This window comes from Cucurbita pepo, chromosome LG07 (genome assembly GCF_002806865.2).
Source record: "Cucurbita pepo subsp. pepo cultivar mu-cu-16 chromosome LG07, ASM280686v2, whole genome shotgun sequence".
Lineage (NCBI taxonomy): Eukaryota > Viridiplantae > Streptophyta > Magnoliopsida > Cucurbitales > Cucurbitaceae > Cucurbita > Cucurbita pepo.
In genome coordinates this window covers 9,812,958-9,833,260 of record NC_036644.1, presented here as the reverse complement: position 1 = coordinate 9,833,260, position 20,303 = coordinate 9,812,958, and the positions used below count along the sequence as shown (strand labels likewise).

Genomic DNA, 20,303 nt, shown 5'->3' with positions numbered 1-20,303 from the left:
CTTTGGGCCTTTCCTGCGCAGCTTAGGTGGAGGGCGAAAAAGGCACCCTTCCAGAGGGCCCGAGCCATCAGTGAGATACCACTCTAGAAGAGCTAAAATCTAATCTTAAGAGCTAGAATTCTAATCTTCTGTCAAGACCTATGGGCCAAAGGACAGTCTCATGCAATTATTTGAATGCACGTATAATTTTCAAACAAAGAGCCTAAATCTCATTAAAGAAGTCTACCGTCTAAATCTCGTTAAAGAAGTCTACACACAGAATCATTTTTATGGATACGAACTCCAAAGAATTTATGGGCGTTTAAAATTAGTTTACGACATAAATAACATGAAAGTCCTTTCCATGACCTTGATAGGATCACTATTTATTAAGATATTGATACAGCAATGAACAGGTGATGGAAAGAATATCAAGAGAATATTCGATTGAGCAGAAGAAATTTACCCATTCTGCATCAGATAGCAGCTAAGATCTGATTCCAATCTCTCTCTTCAACCTGTAGAGGAAACTAGAGTACAGAAGCTATGTTAATGGCGATTAAGAGATTCTTCTAAAGGATATATATGATTCCATAGCCTAAAAAAAATACATCGAGGACACTAAGAAAGGACTAGCCTCTAATATTCCAATTTTACAAGTGCATTAGAAACTTCTGTAAATCCACATTGGATCCAGTCCCGTGTACATATAATTGCTTCGACCGTAGCTGGTCGCATCGAACTCCGATATGGATCCATCTCCTGAATCTCCATATCGAATATGGAATCAGGAGGAAGAGTACAGACTGGTATTGATAAAATATCTCGAGCCATTGATGAAAGAGTTGGATACTTCATCTTGTTTTGCTTCCACCAGCCTAATAAGTCGAAGTCCTGCACACGGGGCAGCAGAGATTCAGCGAGATACTGATCGAGTTCGGATTTCATTTGTTGGCTTGAAGTCTCCATAATGTAGACATCAAAATCTGTGAGTCCGTTGTCTGACAGGAGACTTCCAGTCTGGGGTCCTTCTGACTTCATGTAGCTTCCTCCATTTCCTTCGTCGGCGTACGTCGGCGTTAGAGGTAAAGGAAGTGTGATGTACTCCTGGAAGAGTTCACGGATCCCATCATCGACGATCTTAATATAAGCAGGAGCTTCTTCGCCATAAAGTTTATTGAAACTAAACTCGACGAGTTTCATCTTGAACCTTGGATCCATAACTACAGCAGCAGCCAAAATCAGGCCACAGTCCTTCCAATATTTGTCGATCTTTTCTTGCATCATTTGAGAGAGGCTGCAAGTGAATGGATCTTCGCTAGTGAGTGCACGGGCTAGCTCCAAGTGAATCCTCCATACTTCGTGAAAAAAGGTAATCACGGATGGGTTGTTTATGACGCTGAGAATATTTGCAGCATCAAAGAGAACTTTCAAACATGTGCAAAGAGTCTCAACTTGCCTCCAATCGTCCCTTGTGGGCACTTCGGTGTAATCAGGATCGGAACTATCCAAGCACGAAAACACTTCTTTCAACTCGAATGCAGCAATCAGCATTAGATACGTTGTGTTCCATTGCGTTAGGTCGTCCAGACATAGGCTTCTCTCGGTTGGGACCTGGAGCTGTTCTTTGAGTTCAAGAAACTTTGCCTCATTCGACTCGGACAACTTGACATACTTTACGCAATCACGGATTTTCTTAACGATATCTGCTCCAGCAGCTAACACGTCTCTTGCGATACTGCTTAATGTACGTGCTATGCAATTACTAACCAAAAATTGGCCATTCAGGATCAGGGAGTTTTTGATAGCAAGCAAGGGCCTCAAATTTCCAAGTGCAGACTCAGTGACAGGGTGATTAAAGGTGATAGAGAACAGCTTACCTTCCAAATTCCAATCAGAAAGGCATTCTGAAACTGCATGACAAAGGGCTGTATCAGAATCAGGATAGGGTTCCATAACCACACTGAGAATCCGCCTGTGCAACTTCCAATCGCTATCGACAAAATGACCTGTTATTACAGCATAACCAACGGTTTTACTCGATGTCCACATGTCCAGTGAAAGACAAACACGTCCTGGAATACTCTCAATGACTTTGATGACATTTTGCTTTTCTGATAGGTAGGTTCCAATACAATCCCCTTGGAAATGGTCGAAATCCATCACATTAAATCGTGGTTGAATATTCTGTACAAAAGATACAAATCCAGCATTTTCAACCATGTGGGGTTGGTAATCATGCATTATTACCATCCGAGTGAATTCATGGCAACAACGATCCTGATCGAACATGATGACTGATGAGTTGGGGCTTCTATAACGTCGTTTTGGTGGATCACTTCCTTTGGAAGCAGGGGTAGATGGTGTTAAATGACTTTTGTCCTGATTGCGTAGAAGTGCAGCACATATTCCCTTGGCAATATGCCGCTTAAGGTGGCTGGTACCGGCTACTTTTGAGCCTGTACTATAAGCAAAACTCTGCTTGCATTGCTTACAATATGCCCTTCTACATCCAGCACTTACAGTTTCGATGGTGAAGTGCTCCCAGACAATGGACTTCTTTTTCCTCCTTTTGCTAGGCTGCGTTTCTGTGGAGGTCAGTGCACCATATTCATCAGAGTTTGGTGTCTTTTCCACATAGGGAGTTAACATCATTTCATGAGGCGTATCCATTAGAACTGGGAGACAGAATTCCTGCTACAGAGTAACCATCTAGCTTTAGACATAGTAAAGGATATGCCAGTTCAGCGTATAAAGTTAAATTGTAGATCACAGGAAAGAATTAATACCGGGGGATGAACAAACAGCCAGGAAAGCAGAGGTAACAAAGGATGAAAGCTTTTAAGTCTCAAGATTACACAAACAAGTTATTACATAGCCTGACCTTATAGTCAATTGCAAGATGTTACAAAGTACCCGGTTAACAGTCAAGTATTGGCCCTATGGTCACTTAAAATTACATGAAAGAAACGTTATATAACTTTACATGTATGAACAACATGCCATAGGTTATGATTTATAAATGAAAAGAAATTGAAACCAAAGTAGGCTTTCTTGCACATAATACACAGAAAGAAGTTAGAACTCAACTTGAATTATTTTCAAGAAAATTTTCACTTAATTACATTATAATGTATATGAACTCATGCTTTTCCACAGAGATTCATATCACACCTAAAGAAAAAAAAAAAATCATACATCTACCAGCATAATGAAGCTACGTACAAGTACAACAATGATCGATATCAACTAGAAAGCCAACACGCATAACAAAACAAAACATCGTCTCACAGATTTCGAGCAAAGGAACTAGAAAGAAACAGTTTCCTATAAAACAAACTCAAACAAATTTCTCTAGTTGATGTCTAAGCCAAATAAAGAACTTGTACGGCATGTAGCATAAGCTTATAAATCAGCATCAGATTAAAACAGACTACATAGATTCATCAAGGTTGTTTTGGACTTTGGATACGTCTCCTTTTTCCAAAATTTCCTCATTTTAAATTTTCTATAAGAAAACTAAGACGAAATAGATAAACCCCATTATGAAAGGTCTGCACGGTTGCACTAAGAAAATGATATCCATAAACATTGCCTCCACTAAATTTAGGAGCCAAAAGACAACGATGATACTGACGCAAAGGCAGGCTTCGTATTAATATAATGAAATCAGCCATTTTTTCAGTTCAAAGAAGAAGAAAATGGATATTTTCCAATTTGTAAGAAACTTTGATTTATTTTTACATGGGCCGTACAAGTAGATCCGGGGCCCATTGAAGATGGCATGTCAGTTTTCGCAAGAAAAAAGGCCTAACGGGGCCACTTTATATATAGCTGATAAGAACGAGAACCATTTTTTTCTTTTTTATAATTTCAAATCAAGCGCCACTCGAAACTCCACCACCAGCCCACCTGGAGCCCAGATGTGTTCAACCAAGTCAAAAAGGATAATCTGTTATTTTTATTCTTGTGGGTTCTAAGAGTTTCTTCCACGGGCTAAAGGGCAATTCAAATTATGATCTAGGGTTTGGTTCGATCAAGCTTTGGGCTTCACAGAATTTCCAACAAACAGCCCAGATCAAAGGAAAATCCATAGAATCGAAAGGAAAAAGAAAACGATAAAATCACTCCCAAACATACAATCGGCCGAGCCTTCCAGAATTCAAACGAATGAATCCGTAACGAAACAACAAGCAAAACCCAAAATCAATGCCAAACCACCCAATGTTCACAAACACAAAGGAGAAACAGCATCAACAATATAAATTACAGTTCCACCTACATAACGGAAGGCGAAGAAAACAAGGAAAACACCGCACGATTCATCCTGAACCTCACGAACGAAACTTCCGAGAAATGAAGCGAGAAAGAGAGAAGCAAACTTACCCGAAATTCCGAGGGAGAGAAGGAAGACGAGGAGGTGTTGAATGAGCGTCGGAAGGCCGGCGACGGAGCAGCAGAGCCGGCGATGGATTCAGATCTAGGGTTTTACAGGAGAGAGAAGGGGAGAGAGAGAGAGAGAGAGAAATTGGGCTTTGAGCGAAGTGGACCGAGAGGGAGAAGGGATAAGGAATTGGAAATCGAAATTCAGAAGCGCATTGGACTCTTTCTTTTGGGTCCAATATTGTCTTTTTTAATTATTAATATTACCATTATTATTATTATTTTGCTAAATATATGTTTTAATTTCTTTTTCAATTTAATCCATTATTTATTTTTATTTTTATTTTAAGTGGGAAAAAAATTGGCTAATAAAAAACTTACCTAATATAATAATTAAAATAATTGGAAAATATCAAGTAATAAAAAAACGTAGAAACAATATCCATAACTCACTTCTCGACATTGTAAGTGTTGGATGATGAAAGTCTCACATCGACTAATTTAGGGAATGATCATGGGTTTATAATCAAATAATAATATCTCCATTGTATGAAGCCTTTTTGGGAAGCCCAAAGCAAAGACACGAGAGCTTATGCTCAAAGTGGACAATATCATACTATTATGGAGAGTCGTGTTCATCTAACATGGTATAGAGTCATGCCCTAAACTTAGTCATGCCAATAGATAGATTGGTAAATTCTCAAATGTCGAACAAAGGACTCCAAAAGAAAAGAAGCCGAGTCTCGATTAAGGGGAGGTGTGGGATGATGAAAGTCCCACGACCACTAATTTAGGCAACCTGATCAATACTATCTCCATTGGGACGAGGGAAGCCCAGATAGATTGGTAAATTCTCAAATGTCGAACAAAGGACTCCAAAAGAAAAGAAGTCGAGTCTCGATTCAGGGGAGGTGTGGGATGATGAAAGTCCCACGACCACTAATTTAGGGAACCTGATCAATACTATCTCCATTGGGACGAGGGAAGCCCAAAACAGAGCCAGTTTGAGATTTTGATTGAGTTAGGTTAGATTTAAATGAATGTCATTTTAACGAGTTGGGTTGGTTCATGGGTTCCCTTATATTTAATTGGACTGATCCAAACCGTCCAAATTTATTAAGAAAATGTTATTTTTAGTCGGGTTAAAATACATAACCATTGTGATATCTGTACATGAATGAACGGATAACACATTCAAATGGAAGTGATCCTGATGATATACCAACAAGCTAGTGCGCGTTCGTTTTCAATCGCCAAATTCTAGAAACTTCAAAGCTAAACGTGTTTAGCGTATAACAATGATGTGTTGAGTGACCTCTTAAGCGAAGACAAACAAACTAAAAGAACCCGTGTTGGTTTGTGGGAATAATAGTCTTCCGTCTTAAAAGTGACGAGTGGATAGTATAGTCATGTCGGGTCTTTTTGTTTTCTACTTTCAAATGAGAAAATATATGCTTATTTATGACATTAAGAGCATACCCGCTAGCTCAAACAAAATTTAACGGGTTTAGGTATATTTTTTCGGTCAAAAGCTTAGAAATTTGAATCGGGTTTTCCAACGAGAGTTTGCCAACAAATTTCCGAACTTTCTCATAAGATGAATGAAGACACATAGGGCATTACAAGTACTAATAGCGACTTGACTATGCAATTGTTGCAGCTCAACACATGGGTAAAAGGTACTAGAGAAGGATGGGTGATTTAAAGTTTTTAACTTCCACCAATTTGTCTCTTTCATTCTTCTTTTGGAGTCGGATCAATCCGTCGACGTTTTGAGGTTACTATAACTGTTTTTATAAGCTGAATTAAGTTTAAATTGGCTTGTGAATGGTAAACCGAACCATGGACTAATTTTGAAATGATAATAAACGTCTTATCTATTGAATTGTTCTTGAATGTTAGGACTGATTGTTGACGGACCGAATCATATGTCGTATGGGTATGAACTTACTATACCATTTTGTCTCCTTTCATTTCGTTTAACGATTACGTAAGTCAAGATCGAACCGTCGAGGTTTTGAAGTTGTTATAAGTGTTTTATCTTTTGAATTGGGTTCGAATTGGCTAGTAAGTGAGAAATCAAACCATTTTTCAGACAAATATATAACGTCTTAATCAGTGAAAATGTTTAAATTTCAAGCATATTCGATATTGAAAGATCTCGTTGAAAATTTTATATCCAAACAAGTAAGGTCAATAGTTTAGCATTTACGTCGGTGACATTTAGCAATAAAAAAATTGAGCTAAGTCATTAACAGCGCAAGCAAATCATTTATGACGAACAGGGTGAGCTAATTCAAAAAAATGATTCATAGTTCTCAGTGAAATCGTGTGATGAGACAACTCTAATCCTTAGCCCAACGATCCAAGCTTTTTGTTGAAACAAAAACCCTTGAATCAAAGAAATTAACACCTCTCTGTACGAAATGCAGATCAAGATAAGGCTAGGATCCAAGCTTTTGTTGAAACAAGAACCCTTGCATCAAAGAAATTAACACCTCTTCGTACAAAATGCAGATCAAGATAAGGCTAGAATTAGATTAACTCAGATAAAATATATAGAACCAAGATTTGGAACATTGTTCTAAATTGAGTCACTTCACAATCGAATCCAAACTGGATTGAATAACTCAAATGCAATCTATCACAAAAATTGCATCAAAATTAGAAATGACAAAAATGATGCTCGAATTTCTAATGGTTTGATATCTCAATTTGATTGATTCACAATCTGCCTTTTACATAATCATTTGTGGGTATTTATAGTCTCCCGAGTAAAGAAGTTAATGGTACTGATTTAATCGAGATTTCTGCAAATATTCACTTCTGAAGCTCAAAATGGTATTCACTCAATAAAATCAGCTTGTAACACATAACATAATAGTTGAACAAAGCCCATCCAATTTTGTAGATGAAAAATGAATGCATGCTTAATCTTTCGCTTCGCCCCACATACATTGCTCAATCATCTTAGGAATTATACACAATTATTTGAAAAGTTATTTTCCAAAATTGTCTCTCTACCTACCACTTCCATTATTAAAAAGAATAAAAATTTAATTTTTGTACTCGAAACCCTAATCGAGGGTAAAAATTATATACACGTATTTATACTCGAAACCTCTGGATCGAGAGTGCGTGCAAATTACTGTTTAGCTACACTCAATTTGACACTTATGTATAATTTTGGGTCGAGAGAATTCAAATTATTGACCTCTTAGTCGAGAGTATATATAAATTACCACTTAGCTATACTCAATTTGACACTTCAATATGATTTTTACTGCTAGGTTGACGGAGAAAATTATTCCATACATACATAGTTCAATAATGCTTGCAATAAGAGAATTTGAATCTTTGGTCTCTTGGTCGAGAATACATGTAATTTACCTCTTAACTACACTCAATTTAACACTTCAGTATGATTTTTACCACATTGACAAAGAATATATGTATTTTACCGCTTAATTACATTGACAAAGAATATATGTATTTTACCGCTTAATTATACTCAATTTAACACTTCAGTATGATTTTTACTGCTACATTGACAAAGAATATATGTATTTTATGGTTTAACTATACTCAATTTAACACTTCAATTTGATTTTTACTATTACATTGACAAAGAATATATGTATTTTACCGCTTAACTATACTCCATTTAACACTTCAATTTGATTTTTACTGCTATATTGACAGAGAATATATGTATTTTACCACTTAAGTATGATTTTTACTACTATGTGGAGAATATATGTCTTTTTGACACCTTAGTATGATTTTTACTGCTACGTTGACGAAGAATATATGTATTTTACCGCTTAATTATACTCAATTTGACAATTCATTTGTGATTTTTACTTAGACCGAGAAAATATGTATTTTACCGCTTAATTATACTCAATTTAACACTTTAGCATGATTTTTACTTGACAGAGAATATATGTATTTTACCGCTTAATTATACTCAATTTGACACTTCAATATGATTTTTACTGCTACATTGATGGAAAATATATGTATTTTATTGCTTAATTATACTCAATTTGACAATTCAATTTGATTTTTACTTGATGGAAAATATATGTATTTTACCGCCTAATTATACTCAATTTGACACTTCAGTATGATTTTTTACTACTACATCGACGGAGAAATATATATTTTATTGCTTAATTATACTCCATTTGACAGTTCAGTATGAGTTTTACTACTACGTTGGCGTTGGAGAATATATGTATTTTACCGCTTAACTATACTCAATTTGTCACCTCAGTATAATTTTTACTACTACGTTGATGGAGAATAATGTACTTTATCGCTTAATTATACTCAATTTGACACCTCAGTATGATTTTTACTATATAGAGAATATATGTATTTTACCGCTTAACTATATTCAATTTGACACTTCAGTATGATTTTTACTGTTACGTTGACGAAGAATATATGTATTTTACCGCTTAATTATACTCAATTTGACACTTCAGTATGATTTTTACTACTGCATTGACAGAGAATATATATACTTTACCGCTTAACTATACTCCATTTGACATTTCAGTATGACTTTTACTGCTACGCTGACGGAGAATATATATATATTTTATCGCTTAATTATACTCAATTTGACACTTCAATAAGATTTTTACTGCTACGTTGACGTGAGAACATATGTATTTTACTGCTTAACTATACTCAATTTGACACTAAAATATGATTTTTACTGCTACATTGACCGAGAATATATATTTTACTGCTTAACTATACTCAATTTGATACTTCAGTATGATTTTTACGGTGATAGAAAAATTATTTTATATATAATATATATGTATATATATATATATATATATATTAAATTCAAATCAAATATTAAATTGAATTGAATTATTAAAGAATATTTTTGAAATAATTTTAACTTTTAGTTTCAATAAATTAAATTAAATTAAGAAAAAGTTAATAAATAAATGCTGCAGCCTTTAAATTTTACATTCTCTGTGCAATATACAAAGCTTGGAATTATTTAAAACAGGTCATAAATGCAATTTCAGAGACAGTGACAATTTTTTATTATTATTATTTTTTTTTTTTTTTAATTTTTAGCATTTAAGGCTTTGATTTGAACAAGAGAGAGATGAAGTCAGTAAGATAGAGAGTGGTTAAAAAAATGATGTAAAAATTGGGTCAAATTTTAACCTTTTTCACAGAAATGTAGGACATGGAAATCTGCATCCAAACAAATACCAACCAATAGGGTAATGTAATGAAGGGAAGAGAACAACCTCGCCATTCAAATTTTAAAGACACCTTGGTCCGCTCTTGATCGACCAAACCTACAACAGTTCAAGCCCATTGTTAGTAGATATTGTCTGTTTAGGTTCATTGCGACCAAACCTATAACGAGTCTATTACGGAGAGGTTTCTACACCCTTCTAAAAAATGTTTTGTTTACTTCTCCAATGAGATCTCACACAACCAATCAAATTGACTCCCACCTATAAGGAATGGATCGGGTCGGTTTGATTTTAGGCTTAAAATTAAAGGAGGAAAGGAAAATTGTCTAGAAAACTGAACTAGATCGACCTGTATTGTTATCAAGATCAATCGAATCGGCTCACAAAACGAGAAGAATTCATGAGTTTGATAAGAGTTTTGAATTTCCTATCACTTTTGGCTAATGGGTTTTAAAACGAGGATTTTCATACCCTTCTAAAAATGATGCTTTGTTCCCTTCTAGATCTCTTAAAATCGACTCATACCCATCAAAAAATGGATCAACTCGGTTTGATTTTAGGCTTAAAATTAAACGAGGAAAGAAAATTTGTCTAGAAAATTGAACTAGATCGACCTGAATTGTTATCGAAACCAATCGAATCGGCTCACAAAACAAGAAGAATTCATGAGTTTGATAAGGTTTTCCAATTTTCTATCACATTTTGGCTAATGGGTTTTAAAACGAATCTACACCCTTATAAGAATACTTCGTTCCCTCCTCAAACCGACGTGAGATCTCACAAAACCAATCAAATCGACTCATACCCATAAAAAAACGGATCGGGTCAGTTTGATTTTAGCCCTAAAATCAAACAAGAAAAAGAAATTTAACTAGAAAACTGAACTAAATCGACCTGTATTGTTATCAAAACCAATCGAATCAGCCCACAAAACTAGATGAATTCATGAATTCGACGAGATTCTTGAATTTTCCATCACTTTTAGCAAATGGGTATCTCGATTCATTGATGAACACATACAAATCCATCCCCATAACCCAAAACAAAACCAAATGGCTATCAAACTTACCAAGAAAGGGTATGAAAAGGCCTAAAAATGCCATCTTCTCCCACAGCTTTCTTCAACTTTCTAAGAGAGATTTGCATGCAAATGATTGAGAGAAGAAAGTTCAAGAAAGCTGTGGAAAAGCATGGCTTCGACCTGAACTTACAACACTTCCACTTCTCTCTCTCTCTCCTCTTCTCTCTCCTCTTCTCTCTCTACAAAGAGAGAGAGAGAGGATGAAGATGATGATGATGAAAGAATGGGTAAAAAAAAGCCATAGAAACTCTATCCCATAAGGACCACTTTATAGAGAGGAGGAGGAGGAGGAGGTGTGTAAGAGATTTTAAATGTAATACGAGTTCGGTTCGTGTTCCTTTACGATGTCGTTTAATACGTCTTTGAGGTATTCAGTTTCGTAGCTCGAGAATGGTTAACTGGTTAAACTATATACTAAACTATCTGTATATCTTAATGATGGTATGATATTGTCTATTTTGAGTATAAACTGTTGTGGGTATACTTTTGGTTAAATTTGTAAACTTCACGCTAATGAAGTTTGTTGTCTCTTTGTTTTTATACGTATGGTCGTCCTCTCTGACTGATGTGGGATCTCACAATACACCATATTTGGGAGCTCAATGTTCTTGCTAGCACACCGCTTTGTGTCTGGCTCTATACCATTTGTAATAGCCAAAGCCTACAGCTAGAAGATATTGTCCGCTTTGCCCTGTTACGTATCGTCATTGGATTCACAGTTTTTGAAATGCGTCTGTTAGGGGGAGGTTTCCACTCTTAGGTGGAGGTTTTCACACTCTTATAAGGAATGCTTTGTTCTCCTCTCCAGCTGATGTGGAATCTCTACCCCCTTGGGGGCTCAGCGTCCTCGTTGGTATACCGTTTGGTATCTAGCTCTGATACCATTTGTAATAGCTCAAGCCCACCGCTAGCAAATATTGTATGTTTTGGCATGTTACGTATCGTCGTCAATCTCACGATTTTTGAAATACATCTATTTGGAAGAGAATTCCACACCCTTATAAGTAATGTTTCATTATTCTTTCCAACGGATACGGGAACTCACATAATAGATAACGCTTTCAAAGTATTAAAAATAAAAGAAAATAAGAAAGAAAAAGAAAAATCTCATCTTTTTGCCCACATGGGAACATGTGATCCTCAAATCTCATCTTTTATTTTAATGTCATTTTTGTGTATGAAAAATATTCCTTTTAGCTATCATGGATCCAAATCCTTTTAAATTTGAATGCAAAACAACACGAAATATGATCCACTCGATTTCGTGATCGTTTTGATATCTCTCGTGAATTATTATAGAGCTATCGATAACCTAATTTCGTTTACTACAAAATAGATATAGATCGAGACGAAGCGAAGAATAATTGTAAAACAGTTTCTTATTTGATAACAGCCCACTTAATAGTTGGGTCCAACTTTAAAGCACTTTGTCTATGTAAAGCTATAAAGGTACAAGCAATAAATAAACAAGACATGTGGTTTCGAGTATCGTGATTGTTAGATCTATGCTAATTGGTTGATCGAGTGAACTCTTTAAGAGGAAATTCAGCTACCTCGAGAATGGATGACCCGACTTGTAACTGAAAAGTTTGAATTTATGAAACCTACGTTTGGGTTATAGTCGTTTTAACTTGCAGAGTCAACCACGTGAACAACATCAAGACCTCTGGAAAGACATACAAATGAATTGTGTTGTGCTTGTACTAACCAATGAACTGTGAACTGTGCTCCGACTTAACCAATGAACTGTGTTGTGCTCGTACTAACCAATGAACTGTGAACTGTGCTCCGACTTAACCAATGAACTGTGTTGTGCTCGTACTAACCAGTGAACTGTAAACTGTGCTCCGACTTAACCAATGAACTGTGAACTGTACTCCGACTTAACCAATGAACTGTGTTGTGCTCGTACTAACCAGTGAACTGTAAACTGTGCTCCGACTTAACCAATGAACTGTGAACTGTGCTCCGACTTAACCAATGAACTGTGTTGTGCTCGTACTAACCAGTGAACTGTAAACTGTGCTCCGACTTAACCAATGAACTGTGAACTGTACTCCGACTTAACCAATGAACTGTGTTGTGCTCGTACTAACCAGTGAACTGTAAACTGTGCTCCGACTTAACCAATGAACTGTGAACTGTGCTCCGACTTAACCAATGAACTGTGTTGTGCTCGTACTAACCAATGAACTGTGAACTGTGAACTGTGCTCCGACTTAACCAATGAACTGTGAACTGTGCTCGTACTAGCATCATCTTAACCAATGAACTGTGCTCGTACTAGTTAGAATCAATATTTGTGGAAACATGATTTAATTGTTTAATTGATGATGTTTTGGCCCATGTGGGAAAAAATAAGGTACAATAACATGGAATTGTACCCTCTTTATCTTTCCCTATTGCTCAATGGGTCCCACCTTCTTTTAAATTGGAGGCGGCTAATCTCTGTCGGCTCCCTACTAATCCACATGTTAATTATTAATTAAATGACATAATATTAATTATTTAAGATAGTTTTTTTGTTTTTTGTTTTTTTTTTTTTTTAAATAATAATAATAATTTGATTTGAGAAATTAAATTTTAAATAAATTCCGGTAATTTTGGAAAAATATTGAATTTATATAAAATTTTGGATTATATTCTTATCGGTGGGGCCCACCTCAAATATAATAATCATTTGACGTGGACGGCCATTTGGATTTTCTTCATGGAATTGTTTTTGGGAGTAACGTTTTATTCTTGTTTTATTTATTTATTTATTTATTTATTCGATTGAGATTTTATTTTCTATTTCCTATACTTTAATGGGGTCGATGTCATGTTCGTGAGCTGGCTAGGGTTTATGGTCGAGTTGGCTGACCCTTTGGGATCGACCTCATGTTCGAGTAGGTCAAGGTAGTCGACCTCTTGGGGTCGATTTCATTGTTGAGTTGGTTGTCCCATATTCAAGTTGTCTGACCGTTTGAAATTTACCTCATGTCTAAGTTGGTCCAAGTTGGTCGACCTCATGGACAAGTTGGTCATGTTCGAGTAGGTCAAGATAGTCGACCTCTTGGGGTCGATTTCATTGCCGAATTGGTTGTCCCATGTTCAAGTTGGCTGACCCTTTGAAATTTACCTCGTTTAAATTGGTCGATCCCGTGGTCAAGTTGGTCGATCTAGCCAATGGAGTCAGTCTTAAAGCCTTAATTGAAATTTAAATTTAAAATACAAAAATATATTTTACTTATTTTCTTTTTTAATATTTATTTATTTTTGGCTGTGGATGGAATTTAATATTTAATAATCCAAGTCCATGGGCCACACCTTCATACCCCAATTTATGGGCCCATTTTCACAACATTCTCATTCTCTGGCCACACATATTTGGGCTCCTTTTTAATTCCATTGAAGTTTTATTTTATTTTATTTATTTATTTATCATCATTTTTATTTTTTTTAAAACAAAAGTGGTTAGTGAAAGTTGTAAATAGTGATTATTTAGTGCAATTTGTCACTAAAATGTTTTAATTTATCAATTTTAATACTTTTTTTAGTATAATATAAAGCCGACTTTACTGTCATCAACTAACATTGATGTGACAAATTGATTAGACTAACAAATGATGACGTAAGTCAACTTAAAATAAAATATAAGGTCACCGATGCATAATAATAAGGAATAAATCAATATATTTAATTTTAGATGTACTATATTAGTTTACACTACCCTATTATTTCAATATCATTAACCTTAACCTTCTCACGTCACGATCACTTAACTCAACACAAATATCGAACCGTTAATCTAGCAAACAATAATATGAATATTTTTTATTAAAATATGCTCGAATGAAATTTTTACTATTTGTGCATATAATTTTCTTGAAGGTGTGTAATTGTGAACCTAAATTAATATATATATATATATATACCTTTTGAAAACAAAATTAAAAGATAATTTTTATATTTAGCCTAAAGAATTTTTTTTTTCTTTCTCCCTTTCTTCCCCATTCTTCAAAAAAAAAAAAAAAAAAAAAAAAAAAAAAAAAAAAAAAAAAAAAAAAAAAAAAAAAAAAAANAAAAAAAAAAAAAAAAAAAAAAAAAAAAAAAAACACTTCGATAAGATTCTTATCTATCAAAAGAGTATTTCTAGCCTAAATTTTAAGCTCTGAAGTAGGAATAATTCACGAAATACAATGGCCAAAACTATACTTCCAACCTAAATATTTAAGTTATTTATCTGGCAATTTTAAAGCAAACAGAAAGTCGAGCCATACCGCGCTCGCCGAGTTCACGGTGCTGCGCTGCAAAGCTTTTTTCCAGAAGAGAATTTCTTTTACAAACATGAATCCCAAGTTTGCACTGTATACAGTTAAAGAGGCAAAAAAACCCATTGATGAAGCATGGTATAAAGATCAATCAAATGCTTTATGAAAATCACTCATCAGTGGGACTATGGTTGGTTGGGCATCCGAAAAGTAGAAATTATTTAGACAAGAATATGTAAAAAGTAGTAGAAATTTCCATTCTCTGTATTCAGATCAGCTTCGAATTATAATCAGGTAATGAAAACACAAATAAATATCCATGAGAATCAATTCATAACAAAAAGAAAGAAAAGGAATGAATCCCTGTGCTGATGGATGGAAAAGTAGATGCCTAGACCCTTTTATACGTTATAGATAACATAAAGAGGAACCTTCGGGATGAACGTCTTACTGTTTTCGATAGGGCAGAAGTCATCGGAGTGTCGAGTTTACCGGAGTTACGATGTGGCGGTTCCTAATTAGAAAACGTCAGGGTGGAAACGCCCTGGAATGGAGCTGCTTTGTTGAGCTTGCTTGAGATGCATTGTAAGTGCATAGTTGTTCACCTAGTAATAATCCATAAAAAGGTGCAAGAGATATCAGACTATAAGAAGTATGTGTCGTGAAGCAAGATCTATGAGCATTTATGGAACCAACCTCCAGGGTTTTCAACTGTTCCTGATATTGAGCGACTAATTCCTTAAGATGTTGTAACTCCTGGTTCCTGCCTTCGTATTCTTTCTGACGTTCGTGCTGAATCGAGACAGCTCGTTTGAGAATTGTGTTCTCCTGAATAAGTGCTTCCACTTGTTCCCTAAGCATCTTGTTTTCCTAAAATTGGACGAATGAAATAAGAATCAGGGTAACAGCCTCAAAAAATTGTGGCACGAATAAACTAGTAGAAATTGTAAACGTTTCGAAACCTGCTGAAAATTATTTGCTGCCTCTGCATTTGCACGGGCACAGATGGATTTTTCCAGAACCTCGAGAACTCTTGAAGCACGACTTCGTGCATCGTCCATATTCGAGGCACTTGTCATTTCTCTCACGAAGAGTTCCACCCATTCTGCCCCATTTGTGGGAAGATTCTCAGAAGCTGTTGCCTCCTCAGCAATTGCAGCTTCTCCTTGCGTTTCTGCTTCATTTTACACAAAAAGATAAGACATATGATGCTACTAACAACTGGATCTAAGAGCACCGAAGTCAAAAGATGAAAGTTATAAGTACAATTCAAAGTGTTGCCACTTTTTCTTGTAAAGGAAACAATTCGAACTGTTGTTATTAATAATATGTAGAATGTATTGGAGATTGCAATTTGAGGAGCAGAAAATATCAGCAGACTATATCGAAGGTGTCTCGTTGTGTACATAATATGCAGCCAAGAAAACGGTTAAGCTAACGAGTATGTCGTAAATGTAGTGAATATGCCAGTATCTCACAAAAAAGAAACCTTCTCTACTCGTTAAATAAGGAATTAAAAGATCAACAAAGGAATGTACAGCATTGAGAAAGCCTTGCATGCCATCTCCAAGGTCGATCTAAGGCACTCTCTGATGCATCACTTGCCTAGTGTCATGGATATTCAGATGATAAAGTACAAGATCACTCATTTTGCACGGCCATTCACTACTAGTAATTCATCAATTTGGTTCCAACGAGTACTCGTAATCCAGATCAAGTTGATTAAGAAGTATAAAACTGACGTCAGAAGTACTGAGAAATATAAAACAGAAACAAAATGCACAATTTAAAGATAGTTCACAGTTTCAATAAGTTTGAACTTAATGGAGCATAGAATTGAAAAGCTTCAATTTGTACAATTTATGTATGGCCTGTGCAAATAAATTTGATATAAAAGCTGGCTCCTAAGTAGCCTATTGTGTTATGATTTAACACAATGAATCCCTATGATTCCTTTCGTATGAGTTATGATTTAACACAATGAATCCCTATTGTGTTATGATTTAACACAACGAATCCCTATGATTCCTTTCGTATGAGTTATGATTTAACACAATGAATCCCTATTGTGTTATGATCTAACACAATGAATCCCTATGAATCCCTATTGTGTTATGATTTAACACAATGAATCCCTATGAATCCCTATTGTGCTATGATTTAGCACAATGAATCCCTATTGTGTTATGATCTAACATAATGAATCCCTATGATTCCTTTCGTATGAGTTATGATTTAACACAATGAATCCCTATTGTGTTATGATCTAACACAATGAATCCCTATGAATCCCTATTGTGTTATGATTTAACACAACGAATCCCTATGATTCCTTTCGTATGAGTTATGATTTAACACAGTGAATCTCTATTGTGTTATGATCTAACACAATGAATCCCTATGAATCCCTATTGTGTTATGATTTAACACAATGAATCCCTATTGTGTTATGATTTAACACAATGAATCCCTATGATCCCTTTCGTATGAGTAATACATAGTCCATATGAACAACCGGCTTATCAAGAAAGTATAACACTTCCAACTATGTCAAGAATTTCAAAATGTTCATCTTCAAATCTTCTCTCATGCAATTACAGACTTCCAATTGAAAATATTCCCCATAAAGAAATTTCAAAGCATCGAGAATATAATGATTATTAAGTTCAATAGATATTAAATACAAACCTTGGGATTGAGGTTGAATATTTGCTTCCAAAGCAACATCGGAGGTGTTTGAAGAGCTTCCCAAATTTCTGTCATTATATCCTAAATGAAGCTGGTTCAAACTTCTGATGGCCAAGTCTAGATCATCACCACATTCTTCAAGTGCTCTCTCTAGAAGCTAGAATATCAATTTCAAAGCAATCAGTACGTATTCAAGCAATCCTTGAATTCAAAATGCAAAAGTTTTTTCATCAGAAATGTCCTCAAGAGGCAACAACAACACCAGTGGTTCATATTTCAATGATTGATAACGTAATGTTCGTGAATGCTTAAAACATTTCGAAATATAATTTTTCATTAGAAAAAAAGAGGTGCATATCCAAACCGACCTGCTTATCCATATCAGGAAAAATTGCGCTAAGATAATCGACTAAATGAGCCGATTGCGAAGACGACGTCGGAGGAAACGGAAAAGCAGACTGATTCGATGACCTCGGAGGCGAAAACCTCACAGGCGAAGAAGACGAACAACGAATTCTCTTAGAGACGGGAGGTGTAGGTAGGTCTTCAAATAAGGATCTCTTCCCGCACACTATGGCAGACATGTTTCAGCGCCGCTGCTCAGCTTCCTCTACTCTCTAAGCGCTCGATCCGCACTCAAACCTTCCGTCGTCCAATTCATGCAGCAAATCCACCGGATCGAAACCAAAACATCTTCAACAATTCCAAGTCAACCAAAAATATCTACCACAAACAAATTAGGTTAGACGCAGAGAAAATGATCGAAATAGGTCAAACTCCTCCCGATTTCATCAACTATAAACAAAATTACAAGAAACTCAAACCCTAGGGATTTCAGATGGAAGGAAAATCAGGAAACAGAGAAATTCTTAGCATCTGAAGCTCTGAGACTTCGGCTCATCTTCGTTCATGGCTACGAAGAGTGCGATCGTCGTCTGCATATTCTCAAAGATGAGATTGAAAGAACGAACAATCATAAAGACGACACGTCGTATGAAGAACAAAGAAGAAGGTTTTGAAAAATTCCCCGTGGTTGACACGTGTTGTCCCTTTATTGGTTAAACGCTGTTGGTAATGGCTATTACCTTACGGATCTGAAACGCTAGTTATTCTCTGTCACGAAATAAATATAAATTGATTTAATTAATTATAAGTAAATTCTATTACTTTTTTAATTAGGTCATTTTTTAATATTATTAAATGGTCTATGCCTTTTGATTTGGGCCTTAAAGGAATGGGCCCACAATGATTTAGGCCCAACCCAAATTTGAGTTGTTATTTATAAAATATATATATTTATTTATTTATTTATTATTTATTTATTTATTTAATTTCATGACTATTTAATTATTATTTATTCTCCAACAACTTTCCAAAATTATTTTTAATTATTTGGAGGATAATTAATAAATTTTGATTAAATATTTGAAAATAAATAAATATAACGTTAATTTTTATTAAAAACAAAATTTTGAATAAATGACCTGAACAACCCAATCCGACCCAACCAGGTTGGGTTGAGTTGAGTTCATTATTTAATAAGAGTTGTTTGGGCTAAGAGAATTCACGACCCAAACAATTAAGCTGACTCACGAACGCTCCTAGTACATTTACAAATGTTATTTCTGTATGTTATCTCTTGGGGAAGATTAGCCTGTTATCCCTAGACTAACTTTTATCCGTTGAGCGACGACCCTTTTACTCGGCACCGTCGGATCACTAAGGCCGACTTTCGTCCCTACTCGACAGGTGGGTCTTGCAGTCAAACTCCCTTCTGCCTTTGCACTCGAGGGTCAATCTCCGTTTGGCTCGAGGAAACCTTTGCACGCCTCCGTTACCTATTGGGATATGCACGTCAAACTACGATACCCTAAGAACATATCGTGATGACAGAAATGTAAGTTTTGAGGAAAGTCCGGCTCTGTTGAATTATTTTAAGGTGATTGTGATGATTGTGATGATTGTTTTAAATTATTTCAGGGTATCGTGATGATCCTGATGATCCTGACGATCGTGATCTTTTACTCTAAAATTCACAGTATCAAATTATTTTAGGATCGATTCTATTAACAAAAATATATTTTTTAATTGGTTCGGGAAGTGTGGATAGCCCACTCAATCGGTTATTCCTCTGGAATTAAGGTGGTGGATGGCATAGTCAACAAGCAACTATACATCAATCAAAATGCATTCTTTTAGGGCAATTGTCCCATCCACCAATAGCCCCTTACTAGAATTTACATGCTCTCAACTATGATGATGTTGTAGCAATGGTCCATTATTTAGGGCTTTTTCATCGAGTAAAGAGAAGAATTCCGCTCGATTATTAGCTATATTCGATGCTACGCTACCTGAATTATTCATGTAGGGTTAGAAACTCGAACGGAGTTCATCGACTTAATTCAATCTATTTTTTCGAGTTGGTTGCTAGCCCTTTTATCGTTATCAGTGACCTAACTATGATTAGGCTCGAGTGTATCGAATCCATTTGGAAACACATGAAGATATTCTTTTCTACAAACGAAGGTTCATTTCTCAAAGCTCGAGGTTGCAACTCTAAACGTCGTTGAGTATGAGTGATACCTTAAATGAAGAAATCTCGATTATTAGTATATATATATATATACACCTCGATCCCGAAGCCTTCAGAGTATCTTTTTGATAGACGCCTCGAGATGT

The 20,303-nt window shown here is 35.5% G+C and overlaps 2 protein-coding genes and 1 long non-coding RNA gene across 5 annotated transcripts; all 3 read right to left on the bottom strand.

Annotated features, from left to right (window-relative positions):
- Nucleotides 1-399: 399 nt before the first annotated feature.
- LOC111798892 (zinc finger BED domain-containing protein DAYSLEEPER-like) lies at nucleotides 400-4,611 on the bottom strand. 2 transcript variants are annotated; one of them, XM_023682240.1, is made up of 2 exons: nucleotides 4,366-4,611; nucleotides 400-2,676 (listed from the first exon to the last, which is right to left on the bottom strand). In XM_023682240.1, the coding sequence occupies exon 2, from the start codon at nucleotides 2,650-2,652 to the stop codon at nucleotides 619-621; it is 2,034 nt and encodes a 677-aa protein (XP_023538008.1). In that variant the 5' UTR covers nucleotides 2,653-2,676; nucleotides 4,366-4,611; the 3' UTR covers nucleotides 400-618. The 2 variants fall into 2 exon arrangements, with proteins under 2 accessions (XP_023538008.1, XP_023538007.1); XM_023682239.1 differs by having other exon boundaries at nucleotides 400-2,673.
- Nucleotides 4,612-9,524: 4,913 nt separating this feature from the next.
- LOC111798902 lies at nucleotides 9,525-10,943 on the bottom strand. The gene is made up of 2 exons (XR_002815738.1): nucleotides 10,672-10,943; nucleotides 9,525-9,701 (listed from the first exon to the last, which is right to left on the bottom strand). It is a non-coding gene; the product is annotated as an uncharacterized LOC111798902 (long non-coding RNA).
- Nucleotides 10,944-15,170: 4,227 nt separating this feature from the next.
- LOC111798649 lies at nucleotides 15,171-18,613 on the bottom strand. 2 transcript variants are annotated; one of them, XM_023681927.1, is made up of 6 exons: nucleotides 18,449-18,613; nucleotides 17,993-18,347; nucleotides 17,625-17,781; nucleotides 15,899-16,113; nucleotides 15,633-15,806; nucleotides 15,171-15,541 (listed from the first exon to the last, which is right to left on the bottom strand). In XM_023681927.1, exons 2-6 carry the CDS (start codon nucleotides 18,206-18,208, stop codon nucleotides 15,455-15,457), a joined length of 849 nt encoding a protein of 282 aa, XP_023537695.1. In that variant the 5' UTR covers nucleotides 18,209-18,347; nucleotides 18,449-18,613; the 3' UTR covers nucleotides 15,171-15,454. The 2 variants fall into 2 exon arrangements, with proteins under 2 accessions (XP_023537695.1, XP_023537696.1); XM_023681928.1 differs by having other exon boundaries at nucleotides 15,899-16,110; nucleotides 17,993-18,612.
- Nucleotides 18,614-20,303: the final 1,690 nt, after the last annotated feature.

Excerpts from the sequence above, each read along its gene's own strand:
- LOC111798649 (XM_023681927.1), bottom strand. The coding sequence starts at position 18,208 with ATGTCTGCCATAGTGTGCGGGAAGAGATCCTTATTTGAAGACCTACCT. Across the intron at positions 17,782-17,992 it reads TTCCTGATATGGATAAGCAG|CTTCTAGAGAGAGCACTTGA; the intron begins GTCGGTTTGGAT and ends TTGATATTCTAG. Across the intron at positions 16,114-17,624 it reads TATTCAACCTCAATCCCAAG|CAGAAACGCAAGGAGAAGCT; the intron begins GTTTGTATTTAA and ends TGTAAAATGAAG.
- LOC111798892 (XM_023682240.1), bottom strand. The coding sequence starts at position 2,652 with ATGGATACGCCTCATGAAATGATGTTAACTCCCTATGTGGAAAAGACA.